Raw genomic sequence first — 21,563 nt, forward strand, 5'->3', positions numbered from 1 at the left:
ATAAAGCACTTAGAGAATATAGTTATAAAATATAAATTTTAGGTAACAGATAAATATGACTATAAAGCCTATATAAAGACTGGAATTTTCAAAGCAATGTAAAGGAATTTGATTCTTATGTTTAAAAATTCTTTTCAAAAAACACAAGCTATAATTCTGATCATTCACCTTCTACACACTTCATTTTGCACTTTCTTAGAGTGCAAAAACACGATTGTGTTCAAAATTAGTTCCAGTTGTAGGTATAAATCCAGTGAAAAATGTATTATGTCCAGTAATACTACTTTTTAGTCAAGCATGTAAAGAAGAAATTCATAACTCTAACAGAAGACTTTGGACTTAATGACTAAAAAATAGAAAAATATATTAGTTTTATGTAGTTTTAGAGATGTAAATCTAACATATATATCCATTAAAACAAAAGATTTGAGGGAGGAAGCAAGGGATTGAAGGAGAAGGAACAAAGCAGTCTGAATTATTTTTGATCTCTAACAATAAAAATAAATAAGAGCACCAACAGCACCATCAGTTTAGAACATCTTTTTACCTTAATTCACATTCTGTATTACACTCCTCAAAGACTTCTGTTACAGAAGGTGTAAGTTCACATCTTTGATCAGAAACTACCACATGATCACTTTTACGTATGCATGTCATTCTTCTTCTTCGAATACCTTGGAAAGAACACACACAAAAGCAAAAAAGTGCTAAAATAAGAGTGCCTTTTTCCCACTAATGATTTCCAGTTCGTAGTTTAGGAATTTAACTGAGATACCCCATTAACATTAATCTTTGTAAACAGCAGATTCTGCACAAACATGTTAACTTTGTGCAGCTGACTAAAATCCTGTGGAGAACAACCTTGTCCAAGTCACACCCACCAACTATTGATGGCTCCCAGCTATACTATGATGATCTCATGAGGGCATTCAACTTCCAGAAGACTGTAATACAAAGTGCAACAGTTCATGTACTCAGCAGGCTAAGTATTCCAAATGCATCACAACTATTCTTGGCTAATTACCAAACATGACCATGTCTACTTCAAGGTCATGATCCCTTTCTTTAAGACAGCAGAAAATTTGAGCACCAGGTACCTGAAAGCTCTCCTGGCCTGCTAGAAGTACCAAAGTTGACAGCTCCCCTTTTTTACCACCTAAGCATGTCTACAGCCCGACTCAAAATCAGAAGAAGCTTACCATTGTCAATCTCATGTACAGGCGTTATTAGCATCTGCTAATAGGAGTATCTATTATTATGTGTACATAAACTTTAAGCTTTATACATACTCTCCGTATATATTGTGGGTTTATTTTTCACTGGAGTGGCGTATAGAGTAAGACAAAGAATACAGACAAAAAATACAAAAATATTCTAAAACACCTTTACCTCAAATAACAGAAAATCAAAAAAGAGAAAGAAACATATATGAAAGATACTAGACAAATCAGGTAGTGGATATCTGGAAACGTGATGACAGGAGACGGGATAGATCTTAGTAGATATAAAATGTCATGTTTTCAAGGATGCATTACACTTTGTTGAAATATTTTTCATAAATCATTCCTATGGTAAACAAAAGGAACAAGAATTTTGAATATAGAATTGCACTGCATAAATACTGAAACAGGAAAAGAGAACCTGAGGCCACTCTGCCCTTAAAGGCTCTGTGCACCTCAAGTTTACTGAGAGTGCTGAGTAGCAGTGGCAAATCCTGACTACTTAAGAGTAGCCCCTTCCCAAATGTAGGTCAGGTCTTTGGTTCTGATGAAGAAAGAATCCAAATACCTTGGCACATTCTGCTGCAGTCTTGCCAGGGTCCAAAAGGATCCCACATGAACAGATCACTTCTGTCTTCTATTGGGATACTGAATGAATAACGTACATCAGGGTTGTATAAATTCCCTACACACAAAACCTTAATTGAGATAAAATAATAACTGTTTTTTAGTGAATTTGTGCATGACATAAGCTTATGAACATTATGAGCATGTAGTAAATTTTCAAACTTACGAAAAAATCAAAAGTTCACCTGTAAAGTTAGCTCTTCCTCGATTCTATCAGTGCTGTTAATTCGTTCTACAGTGTTGTTTGAACCACTGTACTCAAAAATAGCTCCTTTTATATTGATTTCTCGTTTTGACATGCTTACAACAAAATTTCCATTCAAGATAAAATTTCCATGAACATCAGATAAAGCTATAAGTAAAACAAAATATTGAGAATAAAGCATCTATTTTAATTAAAAGGTTTTATCAATAAAAATTAGTAATAATATATTTTTGTTTCACCACTTAGCTTTATTTTATTCCATATATAGCATTTTAAAGTTGTATCTCAAATAGTTCCTAATGCTTGAATTCAACCCCAACCATCATTAGCTCTCACCTAAGCAGTTGCCATGGATTTTCTCTGCATTAACTATGCTTAACATTAATATTTGTTGTGCTGAAAGGCTGACTATAATAATCACTTTTAAACTTGGTTAGGTTCTGCTACCTAATGTGAACATATTTTATTTACATTTCTGACCTATTCTAGAGTCCATATTCCTACACTTTCTAGAGTTACTTTTAAATTTTAAATGTTTTAAATTTTAAATGGTAGCTAGGAGTCAAGAGTGAGGGCTGTTTCTACTTCCTATGACATTTCTATGTAGCAGCAGAGCATCAGACAGCAAGAAAACAGTTTGGAATACTCTGATGGCTTTTAAAGCTCTAATGGCTTAATGGTATAGGAAGTGACAGTGTGTTAAGGAGGATGGTAATGAAAGAAGAGATAGAGAAGTAAAATATGCACTGATACTCCCTTATGCACTTCAAAGGTTATATAACTAACGTGAAATAAAACAATCAACATTTGGGGTATAAAATGTGAATTTTCTGTTTCTCCTACAGGCCTGCAAATTTACCAACACATCAAAATGTGATCTTTTTACTCATTCTAGTACCTAAAAATACACAAAAAGAGAGAGGATCACTGAGGAATTCCTCTGCATCCCACAGCAAATTTGCGTTAATCATGTGATAAACAACTATTAAAAAATCAGCTTCTCTTTCTTTTTAAAAGAAAGTAGAAAATACATTAATAAAAACAACAGTTACCGTTGCCAGGCAGTATCCTGCTTTCTTCCAGGACACTGGTTCAATAAAAACCCACTCCTTTCTTTTCAAAACTTAAATTTTTCATAAAGTGTCTGCCACTAAGAAACTCACTAGCACACAACAGAAGTTGAGTTTATCTTCTTCGAGCCCTATTATTCTTCACAAAGATAATTGAGCTCTGTCTCTTCAGATAGAGCACATGATTCAAGACATTGGACAATCCTCCACTTCAGGACAGAATTTAGTGCTTCTCCCTTGGTAAAACTAAACTTGACTATATATAATTGACTATACATAAACTTGGCTATTTATAAATGTTACCACAATGGACCAATTCCTTCCCAGACATTTAGTATAGCTCATTGAAACAGTATTTTTCCTTTATACAATGTTTTTAGAAGCTACCATTAAATACTGTATTTCATTAATTTATTACAAAATCTGCAGACCATAGATATATCTTATCCAATTCATGACAATTTCCACCGTGAACCAATACAGATGTAACTTATATACATGGAGGTATGGCATCCAGAACTCTTTTGTATCATAATCATAATTCTATCAAAAGATTCAAACTATTCCCTTCAGTGTTCTGTATAGTTGTACTTAGCATAGTGATTTCAGTGTGAGTGCACACACACAATTCGCAGTGGCTACTGGTCCTTCTAGGGATGAAACAGAAGTAAGGTGCTGTTTGTAAACATGGTAATTTTACTCCTTGGCTTTAATGATCTTAGATTTTATTGAATTTAGAGTTCTGGAAATACACAAGTTACCCACTAGGCAGCTTTGATTTTGCACTAGTCATTTCAGTTGTTTTACTACAGTATTTATACAATCCAAGCTTTTTTTCCTGTACATTTTTATTCCATATTAAATTCAAAGATAAACAGAAGCTCAGACATGACAGAAGAGAGAAATGGGAGATGACTGATAAGTTTGCTGAAGTTCGTAGACCACTTCATTGGTCTTGACAGATTCATTCATAAATAAACTGTATGCTTCCAAAATTAAAAACACAAATACCTACATTATTCCTTAGTTCACACGTGGTGTTTCAATAAACGTGGCCACAAAAAACTCAAAAACTGACAAAACTGTAATTCCTGTTCTCTGACAAATGAACACATTTAGGAAATCTAACAATATGTCTCTCATTTTTTTTACTAACACTGTTAATATCTACAGAGAAAATCAGACAAATGATGATACCATGTAATTTCATATTTGCTCTAAAGACTTTATCAGACTTTTGATAACATAAGTCTAGAGCAGATCTCTGGCAAACACACACAAACCATCTATGAGTGCTGTACATAGGATGCTGTTACCAAGGTAGTTGTCATCTTCTGGTTTCCCTGAGTAGCTGTGCTGACGAATATCAATGTTTGTTGCGCCTTTGGGAATATTCACTACAACATTGTAACCTGCAATGTAAATATTCATAAATTAATTATACATAAAAATAGTCATGTATGAGTAAATATGAACCTTCTGAATCTATATTTAACTAGTTTTATTCAAACAAAAACAACCCTATAATGCACCAGTGACAACACTGCTGAATGCCCTCATGTGTTAGAAAGGAAATGTAAATATCTTTACATACATTAAATTTCCTTGTCCTTGTTTTTTTTTTAAGTCAGTTGAACTGAACTTTTAGTTTCATAACTCAAGAGATAGTTAAAATTCATTCTTGTTTTTAGAAATGTGAATTCTGTTCTTTATCTATAACTTTCAGAAAAATCTCTAAAGAGCAGGACTACTGTAGAGAACAGTCTAGTGTGACCGAGAAAACGTGGTGGCTGTTCACAGTTTAACCACAAAGCCTGTATACAATTCTCTGTAAATCACTTAACCTACAGTACCTCAGCTCCCTCTTCATACAATCGGGTTAGCTCTTCCCTATTTTACAGAAAGTATTGCATGACAATACTCTAAAGAACAAGCTCTAAGCATTCAATGATTGCAGAGCTGCAGGCCACACACATAAGTAGGTCTATAAGATAAATCAGTTATGCTTGATCCATATTCTACTACTCTAAATTTTAGCCTAGTGTGCTCCCTTCAAATACACATGCTTCACAAATGAGTCATCCTTTCCTGCAACCCCTCTACTAATATTAGGGTAGCCTTGTCTTGAGGTAACATAATAATCTGCATCAAGATCTACTTTTTAGAAAAACTGTCACTCTACTCACAAGCATAGGTAAAAAAAAATCTGTTTCTCACAGATGCTACTTATACATCCAAGATTCCTAAGTCTAAGAAAAACTGAGTATGACAAATGTATGACACAAACAATAAACATAAATATATAACTTGAAGCATAGTATAATCTTTGTTAACTTTTCCATTTGTTTTTCTGTATTTAACATGGTCTTGTCAGGATTTAATTTTGCTTAGTTAGCTCATCTCTGTGGGTGACAAATTAGAGAGCAATCTCCTTTTTAATTTCATAGCACACTAACTGCCCAGTGCTTTTAGTCTAAAAACCCTCTCCCACACACTTAGAAAGTGCATTTAAATCTAATGACAGGTTGTTCACATTTACCAGCTGGGGGCAGCACTGCAATTCCAAACTGACTGTGTGCTCTGGATAAATACACATCATTTGGTCAACCTTCCAACCTACAGGGAAAAAAACCCCAAACACACACAAAAAAGCCCCTCATCTTACACACTGAAGAGCTTGTAGTAAAGAAGACAAAATATGGGAGGAAATGATAAACAAAACTGCATAGCATATCGTCTAGAATAAACAGCATGCTAGATCATGTACTAAGGTACTAAGAAAGACCTTTTTTTTTCAGGATATCCTCAGCTACTCTAGCTTGAAAGGCAGTAATAATAGCCAACATAATAAGTACACATAATTATATTATTGTTTCCTAAACTGGGAGCCAAGTAAACTGGCATTTCTGTTGATTTCCACTTACTATTTAAATACATAAGGACAATATTGTAACTCTATGCCTGCAAGAATATACCAGCAATACCACATGCTACTCTTGCCTAATTCCACATTCTGCCCTAGTAAAATGGTTTGTGTGAATACAAAAAGGTGAGTGAAAAATAAAAAGGTCAAGTGCACAAAGCTCAACATTCTTATCTTGTGATGCCTAACTCAGTCCTGGAAAGTCTCTGGGAAAGAACATTTCCTCAGAGAATGTTTTCAATCATTAGGCTAGGAATGTCCTGAATCTCCCATGGGCCCAGTTCTCCATTTCTTAGAAGTCTTAGTGGTCAGCTAGCTACAGCGTCTTGTATGCATTGCTGCACTGCTGTCTGAACACATCTGAGGGAGCTCATATGTTTTAGCATCCTGTCCAGAGTTATAATCTAGTATCACATTTTATATGCTATAATTCAAATAATCCAAACATAATTTAAATGATAAAACTAAACACAAAACTAAATAATAACCTCAAGGTGTTTCCTTAATCCTAATTATAACTTTTTACTTTTCTTCATATTGAATTTTATCCTGATGTAGGCCTTGTGCAAGAATAGCAAAGTCACAGAAATAATCCGAATGGTTTTTGATAATCATCCAAATGATTTTTTGATAATCATCCAAATGATTAGGAAAATTTTGCCAGTATAACATAATACAGCGATTTTTAAGAAGACAGAAGCTTAGAGAAGAAAACACAAAGAATAATGAGTCCTCTTGCATTGCATTGTAAAGAGGGGCCAAAATAATTGGACACCCAGAAGTTGTTCCACCAAGAGCTTTATGCAAAGAATACAGGATACTCAGTCACATCCCTGGCAACTAGTTGGGAAACTGCTTTATCTTAGTCTCCACTAAGATAACTAACTGCTTTATCTTAATCTCCACCATGCAGTCATCTAGCTTCCCAAATATAAATATGACATCCTAATTGTGTTATTCCCTCAAAATACATAGTCCTACATTATGTCAGTTAGAGTACACAGGAGAATAAACAAAATAGTAGCTTTCAAAGCAGACTATCTCTTTTCACTCTCTGTAGAAAAGGAAAATATATACTGTAACTTCCATTTTTCATAATTTACATTATAATGTAAAATTAGTAGATAGGATGTATTTTTTATAATGTAATTTTATAATGTAATTCCTGTGCTACGCGTAAATTAAAAGATCCTTCATAATGGTGAAAAATAAAAACATTCATAGTCCTTTATTCAGACTGATCAAAATATTACATTCTTTTCCTTTACTATTTTGAGCACACATTCAGAAATTCAGTTTTTAATACAACAGTGCCTTCAATATCTCAGTATAGACACAAGTAGAATGCCACCTTGAAGTATTTCAGTACTTTTTGCTGGCACAAGCCCTCTGCCAGGAAAAAAAAGACAGGAAAAAAAAATCCAACAGGATACAGAGCATACTGTCCTCTTTGACCAGCAATTCATTTGTCCTATGAAGATGGTATCCAGCAACTCTCTAGCTGTTATTTTCCCTTTGCCTATAATCTCTTTCAACTAATAAGGCAACATAAAGCGGCATTGGGGAATCTTGTATTAACTAGAATCTTCTGCCCTTATGTTGTATGCTCTATTAAACTGCACTGCTAGCCACACACAGCAGTCTCCTCATACTTCCCAGACTGGGCTATATAGGGAAATAAGAGCTACCAGTAGCTGTTAGAGAAAATAAAATCAATAAAATAGAAAGTATGACAGTTTCAATCAATGATGAGGAAAGAACTTGAATGTTCCTGCCCATAATCTGTTGAAAGAGAAGGCTCACATATCACATCTTTTTCACTATATGAAGAAAGCAAGCTCACCAGCTGCTCAGACCACAGACCTCTCACTATCTCCTTATTAACCAAAAGGTGGCGCCGGATAGTTCCACTCAAGAAATACCACAAAGTGCAAAGCAGGAAGTCAGTCCCCTTGAAGTACTTCTGCAATTCCTCATCATATCTTTGTTTCATGTCTTTCATTTTGGCCTTAGAGGAGATGAACCTTTTCTCCTTGAATCAGGCAGTGTGTCAGCACTTGTCTTTGCATCCTTGAAAGGGCATGTGTGACTCAAAGTGAGAAATATTTTTTGCTGGCAGAGGCCCTAAAGAACATGCACTGAAATCACACTTCCACAAAGACAAAATATATTTGCTAAATCAAACTGAAATGTACATTAATATTTTTTTAAAAAGACATACCATAACGAGCACTGTTGAAAGTACCTGCAAGAGTCTTACATGAAGAATTATCACCACCACAGATTCCACATTTGTCTCTCCTTGCCTTGGAATTCAAAACGTGATCACAGCCAGCTTGCTACAAGAAATAAAATAGGCCTGTGTCATGCAGTCCAATGAAAAACAAGAGAAACTAAAACTGTAAGTTTCCCACCCCCCAAAAAACATTTTTATTCACTGTATATATCAGAGAACTATTTCCAGCTCCTTGGGAATTCATGAAAAGCCTTTTATGTTTTTGGGTGCTGTGATGTAAAACACAATAGTTCTGTTGTACTAAGAAAACACAATGCACTTGCACTTATGTCAAGAACTCTATAAGAATACATTTAACACTATATAAAGATTTGTATAGAATATTGAACACAGTGAAAAAACTTTAAGGCATATTTATTTTAAAAGTCTTAGAATTCTAAAATCAGTAAGCATGTTCACATGGTCACGATTTCTTTTAAAGTCTGACATTACTGCAAAATAAACAAAGGTATACATGCAGACTGCAGTTAAACTCGCACAAGAACACTTCTTTCATTTATATATCTTTATTTATACTTCCTTTCCTTTTTTTTCTTATCATACACAGGCCTGTTCTCTGGCATTTCCTCTTTGCTATTGATTCAATCCTATAAAAAAGCTACATTTTCTCTTCAGCTTTAAGTTAGACAATTTCACTCCAATCAGCAGAACTACCTAAAATGCACAGAAAGTCTTGAATTTTCAGAATACATGAGCTTGCCTCTCCTGATATAATCTTGTGGCACTTCCATAACTTCTATTCAGCAAAGAATAATGAAATGATCCCTTCCAATCATTAGTTCCTGATGATTTCGCAATGAAATCATAAATATGTAAGCTATATATCCTTGGATTTTCTACCTTTTTACTTCTTTTGTAGCTGAAATACAATGGTAATGAACACACAGCGTGTTTTGTTGCTCCCTTTATACCAATTTTGTATCAGTTTCTCTCTGCTCATATCAATAGAATTAACTTTCCCCCACACCAGGCTTAATGAGAAAGTTCTGTGGGTTTTCAGATTCAAGCGATATGTTTATCGCTTAATCTCCTCCATCTCCAGATCTTTAATTTGGTAGGGATCAAAATTTACTTAAATAAATTCAAAACATCTTGATTTACAGATTTTCAGTAATGGTTGGTTGGATGTATCTTTATTATCTGTTTTACCATCTATTGATTTTAGTAATTAATAAGTTTAGATTTAAATACCCTGCATAAGCCTTGAACACAAAGGTCATTGGTTTCTGCTCCACAGGGAGTACCATCAGCAACTCTGTCCTTCAGCTGATAATAGGAAGTTGTTCCAGAAACTCGGCAAAAAAGTTTACAGCGATCTTTCATAGAAACTGGAAAGAAAATCCAACAGTTTTTTTTTTTTTTTGTCTGTTTTAGGACAGAGTAAAGTAACATACATATTTAAACAAATATATTTATACAGAAAATGTATGTATATAGCAAAGTAAAGTAACATTTGTATTTCATTAATTAACAAAGTTTATAATTACTTACTACCACTGTATTTTGGAAGCCAGCGAACAGCAGAGGTAAGACCATTGATGTTAAAATGTTTGCCATCAAATTCAGAGCACTGTTGTTCCCGGAAATCTTTTTTGCCCTTTGGACAGGAATCAGTATTACATGATCGAAATTTCATCCTGCGGCCAACACAGTACTTTCCTCCATTTCTTGGTCTAACAAAAATAATTAAATGTAAAACACTATCTCTCAAGTATCTAAATTTGCTGTTTTTTCAGTGGGAAGTGGCTTGAGCCACTGATATAAAGGAGAAACTCTCACACATTTTTTCACAGTCTTTTATTGACTGTTCACACATACATTTACATACCCCTTTTCATTTCCATTATACTGTGCATACATTTATACCCATGCAAAGAAAATAAAAAGTGAATGTTAATTGCTACCACTAGGAGAGGGGCTAGGAATCAGGCAATTAACGTCTATTACATTAAATATAAAATAGAATAAAAAGGTAGCAATCTGTAAAATCAATTTTTAGTTTTCTTACACTAGCATAAAATACAACAATTGAAAACATACTCTGGTCTATTACATAGCCTGGTGGTACTCTTAATTCCACCTCCACAGGTTCTTGAACATGAGCTGTAAGGTCCCCAAGGTCCCCATTCTCCATCTACAGGACGTGCCTCCATTTCTTTGCTCACACAAATTCCATGGCGGCAGTGCTGCACAGTTGGGAAACAAAATAAAACATGTAAATCAATTAAAAGGTTACTGTACATTAGGCAATAAAGAATAACATTTAAGAGCTTAGTACTCTTAACCAGGATCAGGAGATTTTATAAAACGTGCAAATTCCTTTAAGGCATCTTATGCAGTGGCCGTATTTTTAAAAATGCTGCCTAGAATTCATTGTTCTCTGTGTAAGCTACTGAATACTGAATATTTCTTTAGATCTTGCCTCTTTATTCAAATGCCTATATGAGCACCTCAAAATTTGGATCTTAAATTCCTGATATATTCTCATGCACAAACTTCAAAATTAGATTACAGTAGTCTTGTATGCAGGAGAACCTTCCAGTTTTATTAATTCATGCTGGTAAAGAACCCAAAATGTATAATAACAAACCATCAATAAATTCAAGGTGTTTTAAGTAAATGAATAGCTACAGCTAAAGCTAATCTTTTCTAGCTATGAAAGCTAAAAAAGTTACAGGAATTGCTTGGAAAAAGCAGACAAATTTTCAGACATTTTAGATCTTCTTCAGATCATACTTCTACAGACTCCTACAGACAGCTATAAAAGTATTCCTCCTAGAATAATTTTACTATTAAAACTTAATTACTATGTAAAGAAATAGTAATTCTCAGATCAAGATACTATATTGCAATGTCCATGTGTCACCTCAGATTTGATTTCTGCTGAAGACTTGCAGGTTTTCAACTAAATAAAGATGTCAGAAAGATACAATTTTCATTTCACCTGCTGGGATTTACATTATCAAGAAAACAAAGATTGCCACTCTGTTACATATTCTATTGTGGTCATGTGACTTACGAAATTTCACCACTTTTTATCTGTTAGCCAAAGTCATAATTTTAAGAACTTTCCAGAAAATGCAGTAATGAACTTCCTATTTCTCAGTATTTTCTATCTAAGCCTCCAGCTCTGCACATATTTATCCACTTGAGCAGTTACCCAAAAAATAAATGACTAGAGTCTAAATGAGAATCTCATGATTGCTGCATGTGTGACTTTTTCCAAAGAATCTGCAGGAATTACAAGCACTAATCCTACTGATGACTTATGACAGTTGGAATTCTAATTCACTTGCATGCTTTAAAAAATCCCAAGTGATATATTCGATTATAATATATCAGAATAGTTTACATACTAGAATAGACTATTTACAAGAGACTAGAAAATGTCTACATTATCACTCCTGCTAACTTCGATCTATAAGAATGTGTTCTTGATATTGTCCTCGACTCTAGCAGCCGCCTTTTGAAGCATCAAAGACACACACATCTAGAGATAAGCCACTGGGCGGGATGGCCTACATGGGGTCAGTGCTCATACGCAACACAGAGAATTTTCTATTTTATATGGCTGTTTGCAAACTCAGGATTAAACTGGTAATCAGATTTGCTGTCAGGAGGGAATTCTCTGAGTCATATTGACGGAGTGGCTTACGTACACGGTTCAGTTGCTAGAATCATCAGAACAGATCATATCAAGTCAACTGCTTATTATTTCTGAGCACTTACGCTTTGCCTTTGCTGCTCTCTGTGGCACAGAACAGCTTACTATCAGCCTGAAGTCCAAAAACCTTCCGTCTAACTAATCTGGCACAGAAAACAATCTAAGGACCTCTAATACACAGAAGATAAAATAATCTAAGGATACCATCCATCCTTCCATATTTAAACTAATTAAAATGTTGCATAGAAATTCTCATTAGAAAAATTTTCATTATAGGTTTATAAATTTATTATAGGAACTATTAATTAACATATCTTCTGATGAACACAAAGAAAAGAAATGATGCACACAATCTTTCTGAATATACTTGAGTAAGTGACATGTAATTCCTGGGCCTAGTGTTGCCCACATGTTCTTCTATAAAATAATTCCTAAAGCATTTTTAAATGAGTATTTATTATTATACTGATATCTATGCTCATATATCAACAATCATTTTGCTCTCAAAATAGGATTTTGTGATATAATGAGATTCATTCTGAATCTGCCAGAAGTCTTAATCCAGTTTAGTGACAGAATAACCTACTTGTGTTCTTCATCACATTGATTGTTCCATATCAACTGTATCTTTTAAACTCTGAATATCTGCCTTCAGCTGAAAATATGACCATTCAAGGCAAATTTTGGCCTAAAGCAAATACAAAATAAAAACTAGATCTGCTTTGTCACAAAACCATTGAAATGATTCAGCAAATTGACCAGATCATCTGTTGTTTGATAAGAATAATGCTGTAACTTAACAGTGAAAAGACACCGGGTATCTGCGTTGTACATTGTATCGTTTTCACACTGCAGTGTTTACTGTTTGTTTTGATCACTTTTTATCAGATGCACTCAGTGTACTTTTGTATCTCAACATTCTAATACCTTTAAGAGGTAAAAGAACCAGCAGCAAAAAAAAATATGGCTGCATTATCTCAAAGTGTAATCTAAATACAAGGAAATATTAAGATCCTACATTTCTAAGAATTATCATTAGCATTTGAGGAAATCCATAAATACAATCAGCTGAAGATTCTAAATCCCTCTTCACAAAATTAATACTGCATTCAAATAGGAACTAGGACCTAGAATTTGTGCTCTTCTTCCATTCACAAAAATCGTTTCAATAACTTGAAGGAAGGTTTCAGGAAGAGAGAGTTGTACAATGAAATTTTATAACTACAACAGCACTATTTTCATCCATAAAAATGCTAAACACATGTTCACATCCAGGATTTTAATAGCTTATCAACAAACTTGTTTCAGCTATTATTTGCTGCATTCCTACAGAAGCAACATAATGAAGTCACAGTAGAACTCAGGCACCATCCGCATTCCAGATGTTCCTTTGTGCTTTCTTGATTCAAATCATGCCTTGCTGAGAATACTGTGATACACAGAACTCCCATAAACCCAAGTATAATAATCAAATAAGGTTTTTTCCCTTATATTTGTAAAGGCAAATATAATGTATGCATCACGTAAAATGGGTATCACTTATTATTCCAAACACACTGATTACAACAAGTTGCAACTCTGCTCTAGCTAAGGTCACCAAGTGACCTTTTCTGTCAAAAAGACAGCAAGTGTGACCCAAATCCACATGTAATTATTTTATCTAATGATATGAAAAGGAGAGTTAATGATTCAAAGTTGGGATCAATGGTTCTGAAGGTGCACAAATTCATATCCCCTAATCACCTGTTTATAATAAGTAATTTGACTTGCATGTATGGATCAAACTATGGCTTTGATAAACTGATTTCTGGTACCTCCAACATGTATCATAGCTTTTTGTACTTGCTAATTTTCCAGGGAAGTAATTCTGGAAGAAATTATTAAAGTGTTAACTGCCAAGTTATGGTGAACTTGGACTGAATCAAAGTGAGTGATAGATGCATGTACAGCAGAACTGGAGCTCTTCTGAAATTAGGTATTTCTTATACAACCTGATACCACTCTGGGCAGGAAAAGGACTGACTCCAAATTAACCCTTATTCTTCACATTCTCCAGATATGTCAGATATGTATATGTTTTTGGAGACCTTGAGGCAAAGACTGAGACACTGACCCTCAAAGGCCAATAGGACAAACTAAAAAGGGCATAACTTGATGATTTGGAGCCCTGTGTAGCCTTGCAGAAGACGGAAGTCACAAAAAAACAGTCCATTTGTTTCCAGACACCCACATCTTTCCAAGGATGTTGCTGGTAACTGCTTCTAAAAAGGAAAGGAGATGACTGAATAGAGAAGAGTATATGAAAGAAGTATGTAAAAGAAATGAAAAGGATAAAGGCCTGTAGGAGTGGATATATGGGCCTGTATTTTGCCTTCCAAATACCCAGCTATATTGCTCTGATTTCTTTTGTCTTATGATATCATTTCTTCATTCCTGATACCCAGACAAGGGCCTAAGAATATGGGCCAGTGAATACTACAGCAAATAGCACAGAGGAATAGCAGAGAAAGAGAAAGCTATAGTGGACTGAATGTCGGCGGGCAGAATGGGTTTATTTGGTGCCATGAAACAGACAAACAGTAAAGGCAGAAGAAGACCAGTTCACTCTACAGCAACTGATCTGTAGCTAAGGCTGAGTACAGACATGAAGAGAGTATGAATCTTAGAAGTTACGTACATTCAGCATGTAAAAAAGTGAGCAAGGAATGAGAATAACAACACCCACTTAGATGACTGCAAATATTCACATCTCAGAGCTATCGTTTCTGTCTCTATGGGGTGTTCCCATTCAGGCTTTTCAAATGGACGAGCTACTACAGACTCTCTCTGCATCAGCTGCTGCAGATGGATGTAAAGAATCCTTTTGCTGCATATTAAGTCTATGTCTGCTCTTCCGCTTTTTCCTACAACACAAACACTACTCACAGCCTTGCCGTGTCTCGCCTTGCATATCTTTCAGAGATAAGGTGGAGTGCGGAACCAAGAAAGCTGGGCTGAGAGAAAAAAGACCAGGAGAAATGGGGACTACAGCATGAAATAACTGTGAAAATAGATTAATAAAATGACTATTCTGGACAGAAGAAATGGAGTCTGAAGAAATATCTAACTGAAGTTGCACCTACAGCATCTCAAATCTCTATCTCTGTAGTATGAATTCTCAGAGCAGTCTACATCTATCATTCAGATGACATGAATTATCTTCAAAATATTTTAATTAATTTTTCAATGTTTTCTTTTTTTGTGTGTGAAAAGTCTACATACTTTATTTCTGCCTTGAAGTATTCCCATAGAAAACTTTATTTTCTGAAATCATGTATCATCGGAAAATCATCTGACATAAATCCTAGTTTATAGCAAAAAGTCTTGGTTTGAGCTCACAAGTATATTTTACTCAGTTTTTACTTTCAAAAGATCATCTGCTGCTTCCTAAATGGTTAACATATTCCCCTACTATTAGTCATATGACCCAACTCTGTGTTAAAATCCATGAGATTTTTTTAATCCTACTTTACATGTATATATACACATACACATACACAGAACGAATTGTTCTTTCAGGTTAACTGTCTACATGTATTTCATTCATGAGGTAGTCAAGCAATGCAACGATTTTAAAAGAAATCAATACATGGGGTAACCTACAACCAGAGAACAACAAACACCTCAAAACCAGAGATTGGTACTTCCTTTACTGATCAAAGCAATCCTCTTTCTTGGTCTGCATCAACATGCAAATGTTCCTGTATCTCTCTCCTTATGTGGCTATAAATGGACCAGGATAAAATCTTAATTCACTTAGGAGCTACTCTGGATATTTTCAGAAACACTAGCTCAATATACCATTTATATCTACAGTGAATAGAAGTAACTAACGTTTCTCTCTCTCTCACACACACACACGCGTGCGCACATGCACACACTGGCGCATGCTTTGCAATCAAGATTGATATTTGTATCACGTGTATTTCTTTTTTGCTACTAAATAGATTTTCCAGATTTCTCTGGCATGTTTTTTCAAGTGGTGTTTAAGCAGCAAACTATCATTCTGTGGAATACTGGGACAGCAGGTAAGAAGAGTCCTCTGGATGAGGAGTTCTCCATGAGAATGGAGATTGCCAAACCAGCTTTACTGGCTCCAGGACATGGAAGAGTCTGAGTTAGAATCAAACACCTGTCTCCTAATCTATGCCTTCTAAATTCTGAGGTATGAGAGGAATAGGGGCATATTTGTATTCTGCCCAGGAATCCAAGAAAGACCAATTTGTAATCCTTCCGAGTATCTCCAAAAAAAAAAAAAAAAAAAAAAAAGAAAGAAAGAAAGAAAATTATGTACCTGGTAATTTTACTGTTATTTTTTATTTTCACAGCAAAAAGGCCTATTGTAAGAGAACACTGTTCCTGGAATACTGATGATTTCACCAACCATGCTTGATTTGGAACTTCTTTTTTTAGCTCAGATGATGTGCATTGCCACCTCTGTCAGATGAATTACTATTACTGGAATATCATGTGAAGTACACTGCTAAACATAGTATCACTTCATTAAACAGAAGACATGTCTGTGAGCTGCAATTTAGCTGAAGGTGAATATATGTAACATGAACCTATATATTTCCAATTTTGTTATACAAAAAACTATAGATATTTCTCTTACACCACAAAAAGAGTTTACTCCTTTTTTTTTTTTTTTTAATTTGGTCCTCCACAAAATGACATCAAATATTTTCTGTGGATGAGATGAAACCCACTGTGAAAATTCACCTACAGCTTTAGACTTATGAACAAATCTAGTGAATCTAGAGAGAAAATTCTAACATGATTTTGAATTATTTTATCTGAACAAAGGTATCCAGCAGGCCAAGAACTGAATAACTCCCAAATCTTTTTTTTTTTTTTTTTTTTTTTGGGGGGGGGGGGGGTTAAGGAGGGGAAGCAAAAAAAGAGAAGAAAAAGAACAAAATTTCTTATCCTTAAGGTGAGGAGAGAACTTTTGTACTATCCCAAACTACAAATGCAAACACATTCCATGCTACAGAAATTCTTCAATGGATTGGTCTCCCAAAAAATAAAAGAAACAGATAATGAAAGAAAAGAAAGCAGATGAAATCATAATCTAAACAGGTAATATTGACAGCCTGTTGGTCTGCAGGAATTTCAAAGCATAAGGAATTTCCGCATAGTCTAACACAACAATACAATAGTAAGTAGAGGGAAAAGATCTATTCTAACTGTTCACATTTCCTAAACATCTATCAAATTAGCTACCACCTGGAACGTGACAGAAACTAGACCTATGAAGGTTACGAGTAGGAAATTGGGCCAATATAAACGTTCCAGTATCTATCCTAAAGGAAAATAACACTCTTCTGTGAGTAACATATAGGGGCCTTCTCTGACATCCAAATCCTCACTGCAGCATGTAAATATTTTCCTTACTATGATTTAGTATGCTTTTTGTTTATATAGTTTATAGAATTACAAGAAACATGACAACACTAAAGACTAAATTCATGCGGCAACAAATGAGCCAGACTAACCATGTGGCATCGTCCCTTAACTCTGAAGATATATGCTAACTTTGATTATAGAGACAAGAGGTGGAAAAGCACTAACCATTTAATATTTTCCCACATTGTTGTTCTTCCTGACAAAAATAATTTTTGTCCAAAAACTTCATACTACAATTAAATCATGTAACTGTCTTTATGAAGACAATCGAGTAGTATGTATCTCTGGATTTAAAAATTTCTCTCACAAAGAACCACCAGAAATGTTTTCAAGAAATGACAAATGTAGTCCTATAGTATGTAAAAATTCACCACTGTAAAACTAGTAATTGCTCCCACATATATTTACTATTATTTTATCTCTGAAGTACTAATTAGACCAAAGACTCTAAAAGCTGCACCCTTGGCTTCAGAGAAGGTCTGTGTGATGGTACAAGAGCTGGCAGATACTCAGACTTTGTGAACCTCAGAAAGCAAATATAAAAACCACCTGAAGTGATGAGACACAGTGTGAATATCAATGGAGTGAGAAAGTGTTCTCAGAGACAGCAGAATTACTGTATCTGGGCCACTGTCAGACCTGAGCACTGAAAAAGAGGAATAGGAGAGAAAAAATTTCAGAGACTTTGGCAGAAGCCCAACAAGCAAATAAAATGTATTTTTGTATATAACTCTAGGGTGAACAAAGTACAGTTTCATCAGATAAAGATATAGATAGTAAATTGTAATGAAAGTGAAGTGGTTTTCTATTTTAGGAATTGATCAGAGAAATGTTCAAGTCTCCCAGACAAGTATTTTCTTTATTCTCTACTAAGGCATTAAATTAACTTAGGCTGCATTTTCTCTTTTTTGTTATAGGAAAATGTTACCTGTACCTATGACATATATATTTACAAGTCACTGAGCTCTACAGATGTGTGCACCATGGGCTGTATCAGATATAATTCTATTACAAAGAGTTTGTATTCAGACTGAAAAAGCAGCTTGTTCATCCACTTGAGTTTTTAAATTATTAAATTTATTTCTTCATGTATTTTGTGGAAGGACAGTCACAACGCCTATTACATCATCATAGAGCAAAAACCACTAACCAGACACATGATCTGCAGAAAAACAAAACATCACAGGGAAATACAATTCACTGTAAATCTAAGCTTAAAATGCTTATGCTAAAATTACAAATGTCTTAAGATATGGATCTTCTCAGTATTTACCACAGCAAAAAGGCTGCAAATACTAAATGCAAGTATTTAGCATGCTGGCAAATATTGCTCATAAAAACTAGTCTCTATGTCTTATTCCCATTAAAATCAAAAGAAACATGCTTATTGAGTTTGACAGGAACTGTCCCTTACATAGGAAAAGATGACAATTTGTCAGAATAATTGCTGTTCTTTCTTACCTCTTTCAGAGGTAATGACTGTAATTATCTCTTCATTTCCTAGAGAAAACTATTTGGTTCCACTGCAGTAATTACATAAAGTAGGTTTTTGTATCCTTATGTAAAGGAAGTGCTCAGATGTTGTCAAATTTGAGCTAAGTCAATTAAAACGAAAGGTTAGGCGTGAAGTTCAACATAAATGATGAATTCCTTTCTTTTCAGTGTCTGACTCTGAAAAATTGGTTAAATGTTATATCATCAACTCCACACACAGGACTCAATCAAGTGAAGTTTCCATTGCAGTCTTCAGAATAACTTTTGCTAATTTTGCAAGACAGAAAGAAATAATTTTTATGAGACACAATATAATTACTCAACTTTTATCCAGTAAAAACAGGATTTTCAAATTCCTCACTATTTATGCTTTATGAAATACAGAAAAAGAAAAAAGCAATCTGTAAATATTAAAAATTATTGGGAGAAATTTAGTGTTAATGGCGTTAAACGTAGTAATCTATTATATATAGAAATCATACCAAATAATTTAATTCTCATTTAGTTGTCTCATTTAATTAACTATTGAATTATGCAAATAGATAAAAATTAATTTTGTTCCTGTGGCCCCTGAAGCTGCCCAACCACATTCCTATTCAAAGCAGCTCAACATAATAAACCGATCATACCTAAGATGACCACTGTCATATCCGAGCATGTCAGAATCTCTGAAATATTTATTTGCACAACCCTCCGACAGGTAAGAAAATATTTCTGTTTTCTAGTGCTGAACTGAGACACAGTGAAGCCAGAGACCAGACCTGCAAAGAACCCAAGCACTTGATTTCTGTTCACTTCCCAAACTAAGTGCAAATTCAAAACTACAACCTTCAAATCCTCACTGTTAACACTGGACTCAACTAATATCTACAAATACTTCTGTTTCTTTCAAGGTTCTGTAAGTGCCTTGACTGTATCTGCAAGCTAGATAATCAAGACCCAGGCAGAGGACTCAGTCCTCAACAGACAGAGATCAAGGTCTGAATTCAAAAAACTGCCAAATGAGGAAGTAGCGAGATGCCATCTCCTCACCCAAATACTCTTTATTAAACAATCTAATGAGAAGGATGTAGGAAACCTAGCTCTTATTTTGTTTTTTGTCTGAAAGGATTCAACTCATACCTCGCACAGCCAGGTAGAGTCCTACATACTAGCACGTAAGCGAGAGGAGAGCTCCCAGTTTTTAGCATCGAACAGATCCAAGTATCTTGAATTATGTTAAGAACACATAAGACAGAATATGAGTGTGAGTTATATGTGATCAAAACATGTACTGGAATAAATGAAGATGTATCAGTGTATACTTACATATTTTGTACGAAACAGCTGCAATACACACATGTCTATTTAAGAAAGGAATCTAACTGAAAGACTCCCTCTTCCCAAATGAGTGCCTTAGCTACAGGAGTACACTTCTACTTAATTAGTTCTAGTTCAGTGGAACAGCCTCAATACGACAAATTGGGGGAAATAAGCTTTCAGGTGTCTTATCTCCAGTAAACCTATCTCTGGAGCATTACTGATGGGAAAAAAATACTTATGAATTTCAAACAACAAAAGGGAGATAGCAGCTTTCCCCTGAGATCTACCTGTCTTTATTTGTGCAGCATCTGTAAAATTTTATCGCTATTCTGAATGGACAACTTATGTTACTTATGTCACAACATCACATGAGAAAAAGAAACTTTGCAACTAGACTCAGGCTCACACGATCACTACACTAGAAGTGCAGGATTGCCACACAGCAAGCACTGATCTTTCTTATCTACATCAGTGACTTTGTCATATGCAAGCACTGAGAAACAAAGGCTTACCATTCCCACACCACAAACCGTTCCATCAGCCAAAGGCATGTGCTGAGTTCGACAACCCTTGTGAATTCCTTCTGTGCTTGTGCACCATAAGCGTTTGCATTGTTTCTGAAAAAAAAACAACTGTACTTGTAATACTGTTTCAGGCAATGATTGGGATATTTGTATTGTTTTTCCTCACACTTTTGGTTATAATTTTTGCTACTGTTTTTCACAGGTAGAACTATATAAAAACAGAAAAAGGGATTTTGTGTAAGGGCAGACAGTAAAGAGGAGTATTTTGAAACTAATCTGATTAAAAATAGTAGAAAACTTCATTTCCTAACTTAGTAGATAGCTTAGACAATAAAAGTGGATAATAAAAAAGCAAATAAGGGATTACAGTTGTTATTATGTAGTGCAAAATTTGAATGCAATCCTCAGATAAAGGTACTAACTAGAATTATTTTTTAGAAATAGGCTGCCTAAAGAACTAAATGAAAGATTCCTTTTCAAATTGTTAAAAAAAATTCTTAATGGACAAATCAACCCTTATGTATTACAAATATTATAAAGTAGTGCTCAGTACAACATCTTCAAATTTTAGAACCTGCTATACTTTTTATATTATTCCCATAAATCCTGACTCCTCCTAAACAGAACTTCGCCTCAGCTCATTTAACTCTGAGTCTGATCATAAACTCCCTCCTCTAAACAGCTCCAACAAGCCATGCAATGACTGTTCTACAAGTAGGTCCAAAATCTGTGTGACATCTTGTTAGTAATGAATGAAGTCAGATGTTGTATTTTTTATAGTACTGACATA

At 34.6% G+C, this 21,563-nt stretch overlaps 1 protein-coding gene across 1 annotated transcript in view; it reads right to left on the bottom strand.

The window, feature by feature from the left end:
* The window catches only part of ADAMTS20 (ADAM metallopeptidase with thrombospondin type 1 motif 20), a 110,716-nt gene that overhangs the window by 52,807 nt on the left and 36,346 nt on the right, over nucleotides 1-21,563 (bottom strand). The window contains exons 11-19 of the mRNA XM_062583717.1: nucleotides 20,762-20,866; nucleotides 10,382-10,527; nucleotides 9,833-10,014; nucleotides 9,533-9,669; nucleotides 8,267-8,384; nucleotides 4,439-4,534; nucleotides 2,033-2,199; nucleotides 1,789-1,918; nucleotides 548-674 (exon numbers count right to left, since the gene is read on the bottom strand). Coding sequence (XP_062439701.1) covers nucleotides 548-674; nucleotides 1,789-1,918; nucleotides 2,033-2,199; nucleotides 4,439-4,534; nucleotides 8,267-8,384; nucleotides 9,533-9,669; nucleotides 9,833-10,014; nucleotides 10,382-10,527; nucleotides 20,762-20,866 — 1,208 coding nt within the window. The remainder of the gene's footprint in view (nucleotides 1-547; nucleotides 675-1,788; nucleotides 1,919-2,032; nucleotides 2,200-4,438; nucleotides 4,535-8,266; nucleotides 8,385-9,532; nucleotides 9,670-9,832; nucleotides 10,015-10,381; nucleotides 10,528-20,761; nucleotides 20,867-21,563) is intronic.

This window comes from Rhea pennata, chromosome 1, assembly GCF_028389875.1.
Source record: "Rhea pennata isolate bPtePen1 chromosome 1, bPtePen1.pri, whole genome shotgun sequence".
Taxonomy (NCBI): Eukaryota; Metazoa; Chordata; class Aves; order Rheiformes; family Rheidae; genus Rhea; species Rhea pennata.